This window comes from Columba livia, chromosome 9 (assembly GCF_036013475.1).
Source record: "Columba livia isolate bColLiv1 breed racing homer chromosome 9, bColLiv1.pat.W.v2, whole genome shotgun sequence".
Taxonomy (NCBI): Eukaryota; Metazoa; Chordata; class Aves; order Columbiformes; family Columbidae; genus Columba; species Columba livia.
The window spans coordinates 17,869,855-17,890,479 of record NC_088610.1 but is presented as its reverse complement, the minus strand read 5'-3'; the positions used below and the strand labels follow the sequence as shown (position 1 = coordinate 17,890,479).

The window sequence follows — 20,625 nt, the reverse complement described above, 5'->3', positions numbered from 1 at the left end:
TAGCTGCAAAGTTCAACGGCAAATTATTTTAGACAGTTTATGTAGTTAACTGCTTCTAAACAAAAAGGCACAGTAATAATATACAACCAGAATTGAAAGGTGTGTGAGAGAAGATAATTTCCCAGAGTTGTCCCCTGCCAAGCACCTTTCCTCCAAAGCACCTACACCAGCCTCCTGACAGGGCTGAACTGCTCATTGTCCTCTTCTCAATGGAACCAAGGGGAGAAAATGACCCCATGATCTCCTGGGGAAGGGCAGCCTTTTCACAGGACAAACACCAGTGCATTAACTGTTGCTGCAGAAAACATAAAGCCTTTCTTCGTGTGATGGGTGGATGTGTTTGAGACAGAGAAGGGACCCCAGAAGGCCCGCATTCAGCAGCAGGTAACAGAACACCTGACCAGCATGTCTCCTCTGGGTCTGCCTAGCTCTGCGGGGTGATAGACAGCTGACACAGTTCTGTCCGCACCACAGCAAAGTCTCACACCTCTGAGAGCCCAGGGACCTTCACTGTAGCTCTTGGAGCCCCACTCTCCCAGGATATACTGCACAAAGAACTGCAACTCATGCTGCTGATAAGTGTGTCTGGGTATGGGAGGCTAGTATAGAACTTGCTGCCATGACACTCAAGACTCTCCCTTTCTTACAAGGACTGAAGCAAGTTGCACAGGTGATCCATGCTCAGACATTCTGCAGTTTCTTCCAGATCCTTCTCACTTCATTATGCTTGAAATTACTACCAGGAAGGAAAGAGTTATTTGTTTAAATGCTCATTTATTTATTTATTTATTTAATTTATTTAACCATTAAGTGGGGGAAAAAAAAAAAAAAAAAAAGGTTTGCTTTATAGATACTGGATTTTAAAGCAAAAGCAGCTTAAGCATCAGCTTGATGATAGTGAAATCCACCCCCTTTCTCCTTATGACCACTAGCCTCTCCCATGCACTGGATAATAGCCTCAGCTGATACATAAAGCACTGCTTGGATCAGGTCCTACCTATTATAGTTGCCATGACTGCACCACACACCTCTCTATGGGCAGCAATGCTCTGTTCAAACCACTGCTGGATCTCGTGACAGCTATACAATTCTCTGATGTTACCATCACCCCCTTACAACTAAGTTACTGCCCTGTGTGATACAGTGGGGTGTCAGGGGATGCACTTTGGACTTCATCATGACATACTTTTTATACATGTAACTCTCTACCACTCAAATGATATACACAAGTGCCCTGATAAACCTAAACATCCTGGAATGCTTATTATGTCCCCACCACAAAATAAAACAATCCAATTTAATTCAGAAAGAAAATGACTTTCAAAGACAAAGAGCCTTTCAAGCCCCCCTTCATCAAATAACGGAGGCAACTCACTAAACCGGAAAGCAGTGATCCAGCAAACATTTTACTGCTGCAAACAGTTTGCGACAAAGATATATTGGAGTTTATTTGCATATAACTTGATATAAATTCCAACTGCATCCTGAGTGAAAGTAAAGCGGGTTTGTTTTGTTTGGCTTTTGCGTTTGTTTTTGTTTTTATGATGAACAGACTTAGTAAACATTTCCTAAGCTGTCTGCTGTTTGGAATTCCAAGTCTGAAATAAAACATAACCACACTACTGGCTCCGGTGCTGCCTATCTCACAAATAGCAACAAAACTCACCAGCAATTAAATAACGGAACATTTACTTTATAAAGAGCTTATGTGTAGCTCACAGCTTCACCTATAAAGTAACATTTCAGCTCTCTTTGACAGAGACAGCAAATCTATGAGCAAACTAATCTACAGTGACAAATAGCCTGTCAATGCTCTTTCTCTACAAACACATAGTTAAACAAAAAAAATAATCACGTAACATCTAATATCTGTAATAATAATTCTGTCATTTCTCTCTGCCGATTAAAGTATACCGTACCATTATGATGAGAGTCCTGGGTCTGCTCATTTCATCATCGCTATCCAGCGGCAGAATTTCATGTGACAACTCCTCTTGTCGTCGTCGCCTGCAGATATGTGGACAGTTCCTCTGTACCACAGAACGAAAGGCTTGGAGCAGAACAATGCTGGCAGCACAACCCATGTCTGCATCCTGAAGCCTACAAAATAACTTCTATGTTTATGCTATGTTTGAAAAACAGTGGCTCCTTGTCCCTGAAAACAGCCTACAGTGCAGCTGCAGCCAGCCCGCTCTCCAATCGCTTCCTTGAGCTCTGATCATCTGATCACAACCAAATAGCTTGGATGCAGATAGAGGAAAGATTTGATCCACTGAAACCGAAACACGCGCACTATTACGATGCTTTTTTCTCTTGCCCTCCCTCTCTGCTTCTGAATTCTCATGAGAAAATGTGCTCTCTCTCTTGTACAATCAGCCGCCTCCTCCGATTCCAGTGTCATGGAACTGAAGGTATTAAAATTCCTAGTTCAAAAGAGCCAGCTGTTCATTAAACACACACACACAGAGGCATCCACAACAACTGGAAGGATCACTTTAAATACCTTTTTAAAAAAGTCATATGTAGCAAAATAGCAAACATCTGGAAAGCTATTAGCTCTCATTATCAGCACTGCTGTTTTTAAAATACTTTGCCCTAGGGTGTTTTGCCACAAGAAAAAAAAAAAAAAGAAAACCAGAAAAGACGTATTTAAGCCCACTGAGGGATTTGGGCTTTAATCTTTTCACCTCTTGCAATTTTCTGAAGCACAGCAAGCTCATTTAAGTTGTAAATGTAACAAGTGGTAAAAAAGAGAAATGCAGAAATCTGGACCGCTTCATCCAGCTCATGCTAAAATTGCCGTGGCTCAATGAGAAACAGCAGTGTACAGCCCTGGAACGCCTTTCAATAGTGTAGTTGTTGTGTGTTCCCACACACGTGTGCCTTCTGCAGAGTAATACATTTTTATATCTGCACAGGAGGCCTGTGTTGAGAAGGGTCTCTGCTGACAGGGTCTCACACCAAACCAAATACCGATGAGCTTTCAAGAAGGGTAAGAGGAACACGTTTCAGTGTTTTATCATTTGGGTCTCAAGCAGGGGGAAGCAGCTGCCGGCAGCCAGCAGTAACAACTTGCCTTTCTGGCTCCTGCCTGAGAAGTCATTCAGAAGGCAGGCAGGGATGCTCAGCAATCACATGGCTGACCTGGAAACACAGTGAGCACTGATGGCAGAGAGCGTAACATAATAGCACTTGAGAGGAAGTTAGCACTAAAAATATCAACAGAAAATAGACTTCTCTTATACATTAGGAAAACTAAGAATTTCCAATAGGGTTTCCAGATAAGCTGCTTTTAAGCTAATATGTATAACTTTGTTATGTGTGCACCCAAAACCATATTTACCTTGCATCAAAAGGCTCTGATTTCTAATGAAGGCCATGAGAGTTTTGTCATCAATTCTCATGAGGGCACAAGCAACCTTATAATGTCTGTTAATGAGATCTTTGTATATAATACTCCTCCTCACAATCTAAATCAGGAATTGCACTGAAAACATTTCATGGAAATACTTTCTTCTGGGCTTGATTAGGGTTTAATTGCTCAGTGATCTGGCAAGACATCATAATTTTAATTAAAGCCTTTGCCAGAAAAGCTAAACCCTTTAATTTTGTCCTTTAAAAGCAACAAACTCATTGTCATCATTTCTTGCCTTTGTTTCTTTAGAGTGAGATGCTTCAAGTGCATGCAGAAAGCAGTCAGCAGCCTTGGCAGGGGCTGCACCAGCTCAGCCACAGCTCTTCCCCCCAGTTCCCACCAGGCATGACATGCTGCCCACCCAGCAGCAGACCCCACAGAGGGACCTCGCATCCTGCCTGCACGTTTGACTTGTCTAATGCAACTATAAGAGCATGATGGCACAGCTGGGTAATTTCTGCACCAAACCAGCAATCCTGCTGCCTCTTGCTGCCATTGTTTATATTTTCGGTCCCCTGCCTGCTGCAGAACTGCTACTGATACCTTGGCCACACAGAAGATGCACTTGGCAGCTGGGACACTTACATTCCTGCTTCAATTCCAGCAGCAGCAATATGGGCCTGGATAACGTCTGTTGCTGGCTGTTATGGCAACTGCTCTGCTACCTTGGGGGCTGCTAACGCATCTCCTGTCTGTACAGCATCTTCTTTTACTCACCAGTGTTCAGCTGGGAGAGCTGGCAGGGATTTTTATGAAATTTGGTTTCCATAGCACAGACCAACACTGTCACACACACACACGCATACATGGAATAGCACCCTAGGGCTTGAACCAAAGCTTTGCTTCACTGTGTGAAGAATCGCATTCATTTCAGTGGTCTTTGGATCAAATGATTCTCTTCCAGCAGCCCAAGTGACTTCATTACAATTATTTGTGGATTAAGCTATTACTAGATACAAAGAGAAATGACACAATCTTGGCAGTTTATCTCTTAGGAGAGAAAAATGACACTCAGTCCAAACCCTAGTCAAATAACAAGCCAAAGCCAGCTAAAAGTAGCCTCCAAGCCTTGATCAAAATTCAAGAACTGAAGAAAAAAACAGCTAATGCACAGGGGAAAAGAAACCACTGAAGAGCTAAAAAACCCTTCTATTTTAAGGAAATCTCACAGAAGCATGAGCTATCATTGGAAAGGAAACCTCCCAATCCATTAAAAATGCCTGGACACACACACCCAGTATCCACAGCATTGTTTTTCAAATGGAGCGATCTCATCAGCATACATTACGCTTATACGCCAACCATCAACATTGTTAGTTACTCTTACAGTGCAGCACCAAGCATTATTTTGTGTTAATTAGCACTTTAATCCAGAAAGTGAATTCAGTGAAATCCCCTGGGATGCAAAATACTTCTTTGTGCAAGCAAGTCCTTAATTCCCCATTACGAAGACTTTGGCAACAACGCTGAGCTAAGGAATATCCACACTGGAAGCCATCCGCTGCCCACTCTCACTCCACTCTTAACCACCATTTAGCTATGCGAATCAGGTGTGTAACACCTGCATGATGGTTTACAGGAACAGGCTGGGAAGCAGACCACTACAGGTACCTCAATAAAAAAGAACTGGAGAGGCACGACAGTTGTTTTAACCCAGATGACTTCAGTGATCGGGTCCTTGCCAGCTCCAAGGGCTGGGTCTGTGCAGCAGCAAAGCTGTGCAAGAGCAGAAGTGGGTCAGGTCACACTTGCCATGTCTTATAAAGTACAGGATAAGAAAGCAGAGTTCAAAGGCACTGGATCCTCAAGCTAACAGCTATCCGTCATCCAGCCTCAGCTTCCACACGAAAGGGATGCCAGCTCTGCAAATGGGCAGCCAGGTTCTGGAAAGGTAAACTGTCCCTGGCAAGAGCTCTGCAGCAGAGAGTAAACCCGTTGTATTCCAAGCACTAGGTTATTTCTCTTCCACAATATTCCTGCATTGCTGTTTCGGCAGGCCCTGAGACTTTCTAAAGATGCTACCATAAAGATGCTATTTCATACCTCTTCAGCATACGACATTAAAAGTTTGTTTCATTCCCACAGCTTTCTTTATTAATTTTCCTTTCTCTTTTGTCATTTGAATTAATGTCATCTGAATAAACAGTATATAACCTATTGCTACACTGGTCTTCGCTGAAGGCTTTAAACATGATGACAGAAAGGCAGCCCTTGAAGGAGATCCTTTAATGAGAGGATGACTTTCCAAATGAAACACTGATCCTTCCTTCCAGCCCCAGAGCAGGCTGCATTCTCCTCAGGCAAGAAGGATGGCTGCAGGTTAGAAGAACCCATTGCCCACACCTGCTCAGCTGTCAAGATGGCATACATTTTTTTTTTTCCCTTTAAATTCTCCAGAAAACAAGCCCCATCTCTAGCATATGTGTGCATGACCCACACCTAGAAGTTACGCAGAAGCTCTTGAAGTGTGACAATCCTAAAACAGCAACAACAGGTGATTGCAGGAGTCATCCACAAAAATAGGAATGTCCCTGGAAATTACTGACAGTCTGCTCAGTCTGGTCCACAAAAGCCCCAAGCCATTAACAGGAACTAAAGAGAGCGTAACAGTACAAATAACAAGAACAGCATTGTTACAGATTATAATGCTCATGCCACCATTCTGACTTACCAAAGGATGCCCAAATACCCAGTCGAGCAAGGTACTGACTGGTATAAAGCAGGTTTATACAAAGATACTGTCACAGACAGCAACTTATTGGCACTCTGAAGCCAAGTCATGGGACCATTTACCTAAACTCTAAGTGGTTAATAAACTGGCAAAACAATGTCCATTCACTGAAAATCCTTTGGAGATAATGCAAAAATATATCAGGTGAGCTATTTACCTCACATAGCTCAGAGATCGCTGGGGATGGTCCCAGTCCAGGTGATATACTGGTACACACAGACACAGCATTTGGCTGAGCACTTCTGGAGTCAGACCCCACTGCGAGCCCCAACTGTTTAAAAGCACAAATTGTTCTCTTGGAAAGAGTAGAGTGAGTCTTTCAGTTTTTCAAGGCTAACCTACATGAGTTACTATTCCACATACATCATCGTGGTACAAATGATGAGCAGCTCTCAACAACACATAAGCAACTCACAGTTCCACATACAGACCCACAGTTATTATAAAACTTCTGTTGAGGTCTAGCCTATACAAGTAGAAGAGAAGTATCTGAAGCAAGATGCAACAAAAGAATTACAGTCTCTATCTTGATGCAGATGAGGATCACTCACATTTTGGTGAGCTACTGTGTCATCTCTCAGCACCGTATGATCTATCACCCACATCACGCTTCCAAAACAAAATGAGCTGATAGACATTATCTTCTTAGCAAAGGGATTTTTCCTCAGATACATCAAAGGTCTTTGTCTCCAGTATTTGTTTTCATAAAGGCTTGAAGACATTTGCAAGGAAAACAGAGGGGAAAAAAGTGTAGCCAAGTCTGAAAGTCTCTGTTCATGCTCTGCAGCTTCAAAACAAGCAGTGGAATCCTAACCAGCCTCTGAAGAACCAGCATCAAGACCTCGATCAGATGGGTGAAGTACTCCAAAAGGTAGTGTTCAGGGCAGCTAGCTTGGTGACAGAGGAGGCTGTTCAGTGCTAGGCTGAACCACTGCCATCACACATTTTGAGGAAAAAAAACACAAAAACAAAACCAAAAACATATATGGTGATCACACTCTTATTTCAAAGAAAGCTTAAGCACTCACAGTTGCTATAATAAAAGCCATAAACAGCATCTCTGTCTTCCACTCATAACATACCCTCTTACAGTAATTTAAAAACATTCTTGCATCATATTTCAAAGTGTTGCTTCAAAGCAGTTAAATATCAGAAACACTGAGGTCTCAAACAGCAGAGTGGGCCCAAGGGTCCTTGCCAAAGGTGACTGAGAGAGTCAGAAGTTCACAGGCTTTATACATCTTTAGTTGCAACAGGTGCTCCATAGTGGCCTGGGAAAGCAGCATTTCCTATTTGATTATCTCATTTCCCTTTGTCGTACCTTAGAGCAGCAAGCAATGCTTACACTAGAGCAACATTCGGGAGCCACCTTCCCAGCACTGCCACAAAACCCTTGCAATGTCACCTGGTTGCAGAGCAAAGAGAAGGACTGAGAAAGTAAGTGTATGGCACCCTCTAGGGAGTAGTACATGAAAGACAAATTCACCACCAGACCGAGCTCAGTAGGTTAAATGTTTATAAATTAAATGACCATGTTTATAAAATATTCTCTTTACGGTAACAACAACAAGTAACTGCACTATCCACAACCTTTAAAACCGAGTCAGGCATTCTCCACCATGGCTAGGGAGACAGCCCAAAGGAAGGGCTGTAGAATGAGAATCGCAGTTTTCTATCTAACCTCTCGAAATATTGCATGGTTCACACTGGATGACAAGTTAGGCACAGACTTACCTTTATAAACTAAGAATTGACCACCTGAAGGCTGCCGGTACAGCACAGTGCTACACGTGGCACTGAAAAATGGAGCAGGCTAAGAGAGCTTGTGTCTGTTCTCAGAGCACCCTGTGCAACCCACGTGGCAGAGCACTACCTGGAGTGCAGGCTGCTCACGGGAGGATATGGACCGGGCACGGGGAGCCCAGCAAGGGCCCTGCAACAGCAGCCATGGGGCAGCTGGATAACTGATCACAGGAGCTTGTGCTGTAAAACGTACTCTTACAGCTCTGCTGTTTCTTGACTTTGCCTGCTGAAAATGGAAACCATCATGTACAGATGGGGTGGGAGAAAAGCCTGATAACCACAGAAATGGGCTCCCTGTGACTGGTATTACACAGAAGTTGTGTGGAGTACTCTTAATTACTCTCATGCGATATGTGTCCAAAATCCCACAGCAGTTTAGGAAACAAAGTGACAAAAAAAGACTGAATTAAGGATTTTCAGCAGGCTAATGACAGAAGCTGGGCTAGAGCATGCATCTCTGGAGCTTCAACCCCTACAGGGGTTTCTCAGAATATTATCTTTACACAAAATATGAAATAAATTTATGACTTGCATGCAAATAGTTGCCACATTCTTATTTTCAACTCAGGTGAAGCATCCTGCTGACTTTCAAGTAATTTCTCACTTTGACAGGTAGTTTTCTACAGTTAAAGCCTCCATGAGATCAGTGGGATCCTAGATTAAATAAAATGGGAGAACGGTAGTCTATAGGCAGTGACGAAACCTTCTTATTTCAATGCACTTCAGTGGCTACTATGTCTATAATAGCACTAAATATTCTGAAGATCAGCTAAGAGCATTGTCGTGGTTTCCTTAAGCATGTAACAGGAAAAAGAAATATTTAACTTCATACCAAAAATAACTACATAAAGTAAATGTTTGTATGTTTTTCAAAATAACTTTTTTCTTTTTTTTTTTTTTAAATGTTTCTCACATTGTTTAGCATTAAGAAAGAGTGAAATTAGATATTAAATGAATGGGTCAGGCTTCATCCACAAACCCTAACCACTTACACAAGATGGGTATAGGAACATGCCTTACCAGATAAGCTAGAAAAGCAGGACTCATGGCACATGTCGAATAGCCAAGACAAAGGACATGAGTCTTTGCTCTGTATCCTTCAGTGGGACCCTGATATCTACACATACAGAACTTCACCAACTCCACAGACCTGCGGTCTCTACCAGGGATTGCAATTACTTCTTCCCCAGCACATCACTGTGTCTTGTGCAGAGACAGTTAACTTGGACGGTGTCTCTACCTAGATCACAGCTTTCCAGCACAGTCTCCCATTCTTTAGTATATCAGCATTCAGAATAATCACCTGGGAGCCAAACCATTTTTTGTCTGCATTAAAAATGAAAAAGAAAAAACACTTTTTCCTGCGTATGAAGTCAGGCCAGAGAGGTTGAGCTGGCTCATCTCCTGTCTCCCAGTTTTGGTATCCTTCCTCCCTCCCCCTGCTTTCTCTCTCTCAGAGCCAGACTGACAGGATCAGAGTAGTATCCAAACCTTCTGCCTCTGAATCAGACTATGCACGTGATAGAGATCAGCCTCAATTCCCACCTGGCTCTGCACATGCTTTTCACAGGAGGGTTTTGGTTTTCAAGCCAAGAAATCCCTTTCCAGACTCCCTCACAAGAACGATGGACTGTCCCATGGGAGCCAGGAGTTTAGTTGCCTAAAGCATTCCAGGTTAATTTAATAAATTTTTAATTCAAAACATCAAATGCCTTGAAGATAAGAATTTCCACTGCAAGGTGGGAGTTCAGCAGCTGAAAATAAAGGGGAAAGAGCTGGAAGCAGTGGCCAGCACCAAAATTATTATCAACTACTGATATGACATTGGCATGAGCAGACTTCAGTGTAGTCTTGGACATAATGCAAGGTATCTCTAGGAAAGAAAGTATTATACTATTGTAATTAATAATAATTACATTAATACCCCAGTGAGACACCACTGAGAATATATGAACAGGTCTGGCCATCTTGAAGAATGAACCAGTTGCAGAAAAGACCTGCTAACATTACCAGGGAATGAATGTGTTGAAGAGAGGACCCAGTCCTCAGATAGCCAGTACAAGTCCACTGACACACTAGACTGAGTCCTCTGGAAGGTCACCAAGTCAGAGTTCCTCACAATACATGAGGAACTGCTGAGAAAAATAAATTTGTCCAACCTTAAGAAACGAAGGTTGATGAGAAATCTTGCCAGTCTATACCCTTCCTAGCAATAGGGTATAGAGAAGACAGACTCTTCTTGGAAGATGCACTGGCAGGGGATTCCAATTAAATGCAATAAAGTTTTCCACCATGAAGGGTGGTCAGACACTGCAGCAGGGAACTACAGAGACCTGTGTGATCTCCATCCTTGGAGAGTCTAAGCAGTTGACCAAACAAGGGCCTAAACAACCTTATTTAGTTACACTTGCTTTGAGCAAGGAGCTGAACTTGACAACCTCTAGGAGTTCCTTCCAAACTAAGTTATTTTGAGACTCTGAAAGAGCACAGCTCATTCAGCCTAGCAAACCAGAGCCTGAATTTGTGCCTCCCTGGAAGAACCCTAAACACAACTGTAGCAGAAGAGCTACTAAAGCCAAAGGCTAACACAAAGACAAGAACAAGAGGATACAAACTGGCCATTTAGGCCATATAATTTCACTTTGCAGAAAGCTCTGTTTCTAACCTAACATAGAAGCGAGCAAAAGAGGCTCCCAATCAAGCTTCTTTCAACTTTAAGTCAGCTGTAAAATCCCTGCTTATTATTTCAAGGCAATTTCACTTTGAGACAAGCTCTAGATGCAAAGAGTTCAGCCTGGAGCAAGGAACCAAAAGGAACAATCTCATTCAATTTCAGAGCATAAGCTTCTACAGCTGCAAAATGGAAAATGCGGCACAACATGTGGATAAAGTAAGAAAGGAAATGCAAAGTAAAATTTGTACATGCAGAGGCCAGCAAAAACTGTGTTATCTCAGGTGCTGATGTCCCATCGCTCCGTTCTGCCAAGCAAAGCAGCTGCAGATGTATCCTTTTATCTGACAGGAAAGATCCCACAAGAAGAATATGGATTACTTCCACTAGTAGTATAATAACGTGGCTTCAGATCCTTCTGTTCTTAGTGCCAAGAATCCAACAGCAGTTTTTCCCAAAATAAAGAAGGTAAGAATCAGGACTCTGGAAGTGTTTCAGGCTGTAGATATTAAGGAATTATCTTGGGGTTTTTGTTTGCTTTTAAATATTGCTCAACAAAAGAAAAAACAAAAAAAGCCCAAATCTGACAGGTTGAGGGGGAGCAAACCAAGAGGCCTTTCCCTGTTTGATCATGTCATGTATATCTTAACCATGACATTTCTGGAGCTAAAGCACACTTGGCAAATCATGAATTTCTATGCAGAATCCTACTGGCATACACATCAGTCTTCATAAAACAAGACATTTCAAAGAAACAGCATCCGTGGGCATGTATTGCTAGCTGCTATTACAAGAAGGTATCCTCTTGATTACAACAAGGGGTTGATTAGCCCTAAAAACTTTCCTTTCTTAGCAGATCTAAAACCTCAGTGAGGCTCATATCTTCCCCCTTTTACACCAGCCAGAAAGTCCAGTTGCATAATGGAGCAGCGAGACCACCAGCATGCAAAAACCCACAAGGTCTCTCAGCCCAACAATCCTCAGTGGGATGTCATACTCCTTGCAGAAAAGACACACCTGGAGCAACTCATCCCCAGCTCTGCTGCTGCTTCTCACGCCCCACCTTAGAAAGTGCCTGAAAACCGCAGTTTTGCCCTTATCACCATGGAAAGGAAAAAGCACTCCAAAAGGCAAACCAAAACAACAACTACAAGCATCCTGCACTTTTTAGAAATGATCTTGCTTTGTTTTTTTCACAGCACAGTAATGTGCTCACTGTACCAAGTTGAGTAACAGCTATTTTAGCATCTAATGAGCGACACTGTGGTGTTCTGTCCCCTGGACAGCTTTTCTGTGCAACGTGTGATTTTTATTTCATGTCTCTTGCCAGGGTTTTACTCCCTTTCTTTTACTTGAACTGCAGAAGAGAATAAAATCATACAAAACCCAAAACTAACCAATCTGCATTGCTGGTACCAGTTAACATTCACTTCCACAAGGCTCTCCATTTAATTAAATACAAAATTAGCAAGACCAGTCCAACTCTAAGTTGTTTGGTCTGTATTTGTTAAGCTGTAACACAGTCTCTAAAAACATATGTCTCTTCTGGTTGGCATTTCAGGCAAAAATCTTTAGAAGAATAATATTTTGATTATTAACATGTGTGTTTTGAAAGATGAATACTGGACTCCAAAGGAGATAAAATATGAATAAAAACTATGAATTAAATACGCATATGTGCAAAGAGTTTTCGTTCTCACTGTCTGAAATATATGATTGCAAGTCATTTGGTTTTATTATCAAAGTCCTAATCATACCTGCTTGACTTTATTTGTATTAACTGATACTTATAAAAAATACCCTCTTCCTGTAGGACCATTTCAATGCATTACTAAAAAAAATAAATTAATCTAGTATATAACGGAGGGAACGTTGTTCTCTCTTTTATTACGACACATCTCAAATGAACTTCCAAGGGATCCTAGTAATTTTAGGTAGTACCCAAATACTGACTTCTATTTAGTCTTCCAGGATTTCTGAGATAAAGAACAAAACAGCTAGATAATGCTTTTCAAGAAGTGGTATTTACACTTACAAATGTATTGATTTATTTCAGGGAAGCAATCAATTCTCTAATTGTGCTGAACATGCAATTAGATTTTTAAATAGATGACCAACTTCCTGGACCACCCTCTCATTCTTCTGCTGGCAGCTGAGTATTCAACAGGCTTATGATCTTAAGTAACTCCAGCTGAAAAAGTGCAAATGCATAAGTAAATAATTTAAATGTTACAGACTACACGCTGGAACGTCAACCCTAAAAATTGTTTTATTGTTGTTTTTTAAGGAAGTAAACACTCTGGTTGTCTACGCTGCCAAAGCTTTCATTAGAGTATGCCATATCCAAGTGAATACGACAGATACATGCAGATTCCCTTTAAACATCCCTTTTTCACACTAAGAAAAAATATTCTTAACTTTCTCTTAAAATTCTGGTAGAAATTAAGCTACAGAGATAGCAACTCTCCATTTCTGGTGAACTTTACCCCAACATATAGTTATTGCTCTAGTCAGATTCAAGTCAGAAGTTAGCAATCATTTATCACTTTATGTGTAAAGTTACAATAATTTCATGTTAACACAGAGTTGCAGCCAACAGAAGAGCTCTCACCTTGGTGTCATTTACGCTTTTGTCAAGCACCTCAGCAAATTAGGAACAATTACATCTAAACAGAGACATACACACACACAACTAAACACACGCTGTAAGGCATAAGGGCGGACTTGGTTACATTACTCACTCTCAGTATCAATGTCTTATTCTTGATGTAGTAATGCTAAATTCAATATGACTACTCTTCACAAAAGATTTATTCACAGAAAGGGTTGTGAAGCACTAGAACAGGCTGCGCAGGGAAATGGTTGACCCATCATTCCTGAAGGTATTTAAAAGATTTACAGATGAGGTTCTTAGGGACATGGTTTAGTTCTAGATTTAGGTTATGGTTGGACTCAGTTATCTTGAAGGTCTCTTCTAACCAAAATGATTCTATGATTCACAAAAGATCAAGTCAACAATTTACAAAGGAGAGCACTGGGGCAGATTGTCAGTGGCATATATAAGCACGGGGAAACGGAAGCCACAGCATTTCAAGTGAGACACCTTGAGAACATGTACGCCACCCAGCACAAGCTTATCAGCCGACCCCACCACTCTGTGAAGCAGCACACCCTCTCACTTTCAAATCTCATGTATCAGCATCTGATTTGAAAAAACCACAAGCCTGAATGCCAGCCATAAAAGATGGCTGCACCCTAGCAGGAGGTACTGCCCTAAGTAAGTGAAGACATCCTGCTGAGCCAGTATTCACACGGCTGTCAGCCAAGAGAAACAGCTGCAGTGAAAGGTCAAGGGAGGTTCACCTCTATCTTGGAATTGCTGCTACCCTTGGACTGCAGATAGCACTTGCTTGGGGTTTCAGGAGACAAAGGCAAAATTAATCTGAAGGAAGGAATGGAGAAGATGGATCCACCATCCTGCTCCCCATGTAGAATTATCTGCTGATCTGGGAAGCACATCATCAAATGACTCCACAATTATTATTTGTTTAGGAGTGCTGAGGAACCCAACATCTGCCTGTGACACACAACTTCTGGAAGCTCTAACCTGACCCAGAAGAGCAAACCACACCAATATGGGTCCATGCTTTGAAGGTATATCTAATCCCACTTTCCAACTCAACTGTGCAGATCTGAAGACATTACACTGTGATCAAAAGAATTAACAGGGAACTCTCTATTTTTTTTAACCAGAATCTGCTCAATTTATTTAAAGCAACAAAGATATTTAAATTTGGCTGTTATTGACATTGTCTATCACACTGTAGCAACAAATGTTGAAGCCCCAGATGGGTTAATATCTCTGAGAAAGTCAACAGAACATCAAACAGAACAGGAAATGGTGTTTCCTGCCAAACTGTCTAAAAGCAGTCCTAACGTTAGCACTTGCTCTTTGCTAGTTTTTACTACAGTTATCTTACAGACAGACATGAAAAAAAACAAGTGGAGCCCATGATAATAGTAATGAGAAAGTATTATTCCTTCGTCATGGTTCAATTTTCATTTATTTTTGTACCTTTAAGACAGAGAAAAATAATTTAAATTGTCCTTGCTAGCTGATGACAGCAGGATCTGTGTGGTATACTGGTTACGGGAAACACCTGTCATTCTGCCTTATTCTTTTTGCCCTACGTATGTTAACAACAATTAACTGAATGAAATCTTAGGCTGCCTATTACTTTCACGCATTTTTGTTCAAGAAAGGAAAAAAATCTTGATAAACAAGAATCAGAGGAGAATGGCGTGCTAACGTGCTAGGCTTTTGCTACTGAAGGCACCTGTCTCAATGTGGTTCCCCCCGAGGCACAGTTGTGTCAGTACACAAAGTTGTTAAATCAAAACCTAACATTTAACTGGACTGAAAGACAAACAACAACAAAAAAAACCCAAAACACACAAACACACCTACTCCAAAACATAACGCACATGCCTTCATACAGCCCCGCAAAGAACAGCAGAAGCAGCCCAAACAGGCAGACTTCCAGGCAGCTCCAGACATGAGTGATCCAAAGGCTCACCCTCAACAGCCACAATGGAAAGACAAGGACAAAGATTATCTTCTTGTCCTAAATATTTGCATTTAGTATCATCTACCTAAGTTCTGTAGCATTACATGAAAATACATCTAGTTGCACCGATTCAAGCCTCCAAGCAAATGAAGAGGGAAGAAGGAGGGGGAGAGAGGGAAAAAAAAAAATTAAAAAGGGGAAGGAAACACGTGAGAGGGATTTCTTTTTATTTCTTTAGTTTTAATTCCTGTAATTCTTGTATTTTAAACTATTAACAACCACACATAAAAGGACTTCTCATTTCTAAAGGTTTCATCCTTTTAACTGTCAGCAGTCGGTTGATACATGTCCTTTTGTAAAACCGCATCTGTTTTTTGGGGGCAAAATGGCAAGATCCACTTTGCTGCTTTTCCTTGAGAGCAATCTTACTCTTATTGCCACTCTGAAAGCACATCCACCTTCACCTCGCACCAATAACACAACCAAGGCTGACCAGATGCAATGCAAACTGTGCAAGGTGAATTCAAGAGGTGCTGCTGGGACGATGTCAGACCCAGGTACATCAGTTGGAGCAATGGATGAACCCCACATTAAGAAGTGACACCTCATTGCTGCAGCATACGGCTTCATTATCTCAGCTTTTCAAGTTCCGATTATGTCATTTGCTGACTGCCATTCTTAATGACACAAACACATCCCAAAAATAAAAAACCTCACATTTTCAAATCTGAACCCCTGCCAGATCCTTTAGGATTAGGAGTCAGACTCTTCTGAAAAATGTGCTGTGAAATAGTGGTAGGAAACAGAAAGCAAGAAGTGTCAGGGCACAAAGATCAAGTATAGCGGTCCTACAGCTTGTTCCAGCACATTGCAGTATCCGTCAGCATGGAACTTAAATGCCAAGTATCTCTGCTTAAAACCCTCAAAAACATATGGTACATTATTCCAAGGAAACGAATGTTAGCTGTGGCAGATAGCCATTTACTTAAGTCTATTTAAAAATAAGTATAAATCTACTGATACATTCACAGATCAAAGCATTGCATTGTCTTCCACACTGTACAAAACAAGGAACCACTGATACAGAAATTCTTTAAGGTAACAAACAGAGCAGAGAAGCTCTCCTTTCAAGAAGAGTCACTAGACAGAGCACGACAGGATAGCTGTTCAGTGAAGAGGAGGAACAGAGAGATTATCAGCTTGAAGAACTGGCAAGGAGAATTCCAGGAAGAAGTGGGTTTTCAGACGGTGTGGATGGCAAGCAAAGATAGGGTGACAGCTGCTATAGTGTTCCCTGTATACAGAGGGGCATTAACAGAGGCTCAGAGACAAGTGGGAGACAGACACAAAGAGCAGCAAGGACTAAGGACTGGAAAGGGCAAGGGCAGAAAAGCTGAGAGTGGGTAGATACAAGAATGAAGAAATGAGAGTAAAAGAATGTTTAAGTGCAACATACAGGCCATGCCTAGTCAATTTGAAGGGTTCTCATTGCAAGAACAACTTTAAAAAGAAAATAAAGGAGATAAAGCTCATATCGAGGCACATCATTTGTTATGTCCTGCTGTGCTACTGCTCATCGTGCTTATTGCAAGGCAAGTAACTTGTAACTTCCACCTGAAACCAGTCTGCAAACAGTTATCCCCTTACCCTTGCTGCAGAAAGGGTAATAGCATTAGTAGTAGTAGTAGTAATAGTATTGCCTAGAAGGCAATAAGTATTTTATTGCCAACATCCACTGCAGGCTGGAGCTATCATTCCTACATAAAAAACTCATCCCATTTTCTTCCATTTCTAAAATGAGCTGTTAAACCATAGGCTATTATTTCACCAGGAAAGAGGATAAGCTAAATTTCTGCTCATGTATCCCCTGAATTTCCATTTGGTAAGTTCTCCTAACTAACTTCTAGAACAGTTCTCATTGATTGTGAGAATAAAAATTAAGCAGCACTGAAGAGACCAGCATCATTCAATTCTACTTAATGTTCTGTGACTTAGTTTCCACCAGTGTTTGCAATTTTAGCTGTTTAATGAAATGGTGTCAGCAGAAGCACCGTACAATCACACAGCTCTAGGAGAAAAACAACTGTTACTCATGCAAATGGCAACTGCTCCTTAAAGTGAGATGTGAGCTTTGGAACAGACAGATGCTTTTTAGTAACTTGCTTTCAGATGAGAGCTGTGTATGATATTTCACTTATGTGTTGTTACTGTAAATTGCTCTTTATCTGCTGCTGGAAGTCCACCTGCTACACATGAATGGAAGGAAAAAAGTGTGCCTATATACTGACAATGGAGACATGATAGCTCAGCACATATTTTAGTATGCATTGCAAATATGTGAATACAAAAGATACAGACCACATGATTCTCTGGAATAAATATCAAAGTCTGCTCATTACTGTTTTTAATACTTACTCATCACTCCCTTTCTCTCTGCACACAGAATCAGAGATGTGACCCAGGACTTGTTTTCCCAAGGTCTCTCCCTGTCAACACACAGTGGATTTGTACTGCACGCTTTCCTGTATTTTGTTCAGCAAAGCTCAAAAGTTCAAAGCCATGAAACAGTTCTATCCCAAGGATGGCCAAGTTTTGACCCCTGAACCACTTCTGAGTCTCTTACAAGTGGAGAGAAGAAAGAAAAAAAAAATGATAAAAAAAAATAAGGCATCCAGGAAAAAGACTGTATGCTTCTATCTTCAAAGAGAGACTGATATTGCTACAAATATCACAAGTTAATTTATGGCCTGTGAAAAGCAACAGAGGCATTCCTAACAAAAGACATCAAGCCTGGCATGTGCCATAGTACTTGCACAGCAATGGAGAAAACTCTTTCACAGGACGCACTCCAAAGATGATTTATTATCTAAACCAGCACAGTTCAACCGATAGCCCCCAGGCTGACTTCAGCCCATCACTTCCAATCTAAAAGATTCAACAAACTCTGAACACTTCTTCCTGCACCTACCCTTACCATGGAAAATGTGCTCCATTTGTTTCCAAATGGCAGAGAAGAGGGATGCAGAGGATTGGCATCCTTCCCTCTCTCAAACTGCACATACACTTTACGCAATATCCGGGCATAAGCTGCCTTTCCTTTCTCTGTTCTGCTGACTTTTTGTCTTGGACTCTTCACTGGGACTGCCAGAGCTTGCACAGGGCTAAAAGGGCAAGAAGCCAAAGGGTGGAGAAAGGATCAGGAAGAAGCAGCAACAAGTGTCTCACAGCAGAAGGAAGGGATGCAGAAAGTAGTTTCAGGGTTAGACACCACTGAGGCCCTGTCACATGCCACTGTGGCCAGAAGATACCAGAGCATTCCTCCCCCTGCCTCTCCTCACATCCCTTCTCCAAGAATACTTGTTCTGTTATACACCTTAGCAGACACATCATCTGCAAACCAGAGCACCGCAGTGTGCTCATTTCCCCCACCTCCAGCTGCAGCAACACCAAGCACACCTCAGTGAGGGGTCAGGAGCCTGCAAGGGTCAGGATAAAGACTCATGCTCCTGCTCAGACAGCTCACAAGGGACTAGGTCCCAAATTTCCTCCCCCGTCCAACTCCCCAGCAAGCACTTGCACAGGTAAAGGGGTATAAACACTCTACAAACACATTTAATACCAAACAATGCCAACATAAATACCAATGATTAAATAAGCCCAGTATCCCCGATGGACACCAGCTTCAATGCCCGGGAAGAGACATGCATCATGCCCCTATCAATTCTGAAACAAATGGAGGATGCATTTAAAATAGAGACATGAAGCATTCTTTTAGAGTTTCAAAACATCCACACAGTGGAGAGGCTCTATCTAAAAATGCAACATAAACTAGACATAAGAGATAACAGAGAAAGGGTCTGGTGCAGAAAGGGAAGAGCAGTGCAACGGCTGCTGGACAGGAGTAGGGAAACAGGGCAAGAAAAGCAGGGCTTGTGCCCAGCATCACAGGCACAGTGGTCCACATTAATCCCAACTAGGCTGTACTTCAGAGCTTCCAAGTGACAAACTTTGTACTGGTCCCATATCGCAATAATTCTAGTCATAGAGTGGATGTAGAAGATGAACCAGGAGAGAGAAAGGCAAGGGAAACTAAACCTTAGATCAAGAAGAAATACAAATAAATTGATAAAGTATGACAAGAAAACTGCTGGTAACCACCCACAGCTCATAAAAGATTCCTCTAACTCATGCAAAATACAAAACTCTGGTCTAAATTTTTATGAATAATTTTTTGGAAGTCAGGAGAATTTATGTGGAGAGTGCAGGATTTGAAATCCATGAGGTCTACAAACCTCTCCAAATTGTCCCAGAGCTTGGCAAAAAACACAAACCACAGGAGAAGCTTCTCACACTTTAGAAGTATATTTTCTTCAAAACATGTCAACCTCTCCCACCAAAACAAGAAAAAACCTGATCTAGAACAAAGATCACTGAGGAACTTGCATCAAAACACACACATATTTAACCCATAGTTAAAGTGCTCCAGACACCTTTTGGAAAAGAGGTGCTTCCAGGTCTGGTCTCTGCAGATCCACTGTGCTCCCCACACAGTGAGGCTTTAACTTAGTCCTAGGGAAAGCAGAGGCACGTGTTGTGAGACACTCGAGAGTCCAGAATTTCATTCTTGCCTATGAATTAGAAGTACAATCCTCAAAATCAGCTGACATACATCACAGTTGCAAAAATAGGAACATCTAGCAGAAAACACACAGAGGCAAACAATGCATTTAAATGATGACAGTTTAAAATCCACCATGGTTAACCAAACCCAAAGATAATAAACAAAGATTTTTCTTCTTCCTTTTGCTACTCTAAACATATCTAGTCATTCCAGTTTCAGAAAAAATATTTCTGTACTACTCTCGTTGATAAATAGTAACACTTAAAAAAGGAAGCTTTTCTTCCCCCCCGCGCGCCCCCTGCATTGTATCCAACTTCATTGCATTCATTAAATTTCATTATATCTACATCATTTAATTTAGGTCAACATGTCAAAGTAACCTAGAATCATGTTTGCTTTAAGTCAGCCAACATTACTCTCAAAGCTGAAAGCCACTTCAGACTGAATGATGGAATCGCCACACACCATGAAGTCAGAGCGAGAGAGCTATAATACACTCAGAATTAAGGAAATCACTACAGTGTTGACAGCTCACTGAATTTCTGTACAAACCGTATAATAGTAACTGTGCAACAGTAGTGGGGAGAAAATCTAGCAGTGAGCTAATTGTTAATTAATAACAAATGAATTAATAATTTCAAATGTAATATGGTGTATTTTTTTCATTTTTTGAGTTTTGTTTTGAGTCTGCAGAAATAAAACCTTGTTTCACAGAGGCAGCAGAAGGCACTTGTTGGAGGGGGGCATCCATCCATTTCCCTATACTCGCCTGGGATCCCCGGACAGCAGCTCCAGTTCGCAGCGCTGTCTGCACAG

General features: G+C 41.5%; 1 protein-coding gene across 19 annotated transcripts in view; it reads right to left on the bottom strand.

Annotated features, from left to right (window-relative positions):
* The window catches only part of DOCK10 (dedicator of cytokinesis 10), a 153,080-nt gene that overhangs the window by 124,488 nt on the left and 7,967 nt on the right, over window positions 1-20,625 (bottom strand). For 2 of the 19 annotated variants that reach the window (XM_065074066.1, XM_065074063.1), the window contains exon 1: window positions 1,920-17,101. The exons of 13 other annotated variants lie outside the window; for them this stretch is intronic. In XM_065074066.1, the coding sequence (XP_064930138.1) occupies window positions 1,920-2,084 (165 nt within the window). In that variant the 5' untranslated portion in view covers window positions 2,085-17,101. Of the gene's footprint in view, window positions 1-1,919; window positions 17,105-20,625 lie in introns of those variants that run through there. 4 more of the 19 variants (XM_065074057.1, XM_065074056.1, XM_065074067.1 and 1 more) reach the window with 4 other exon arrangements.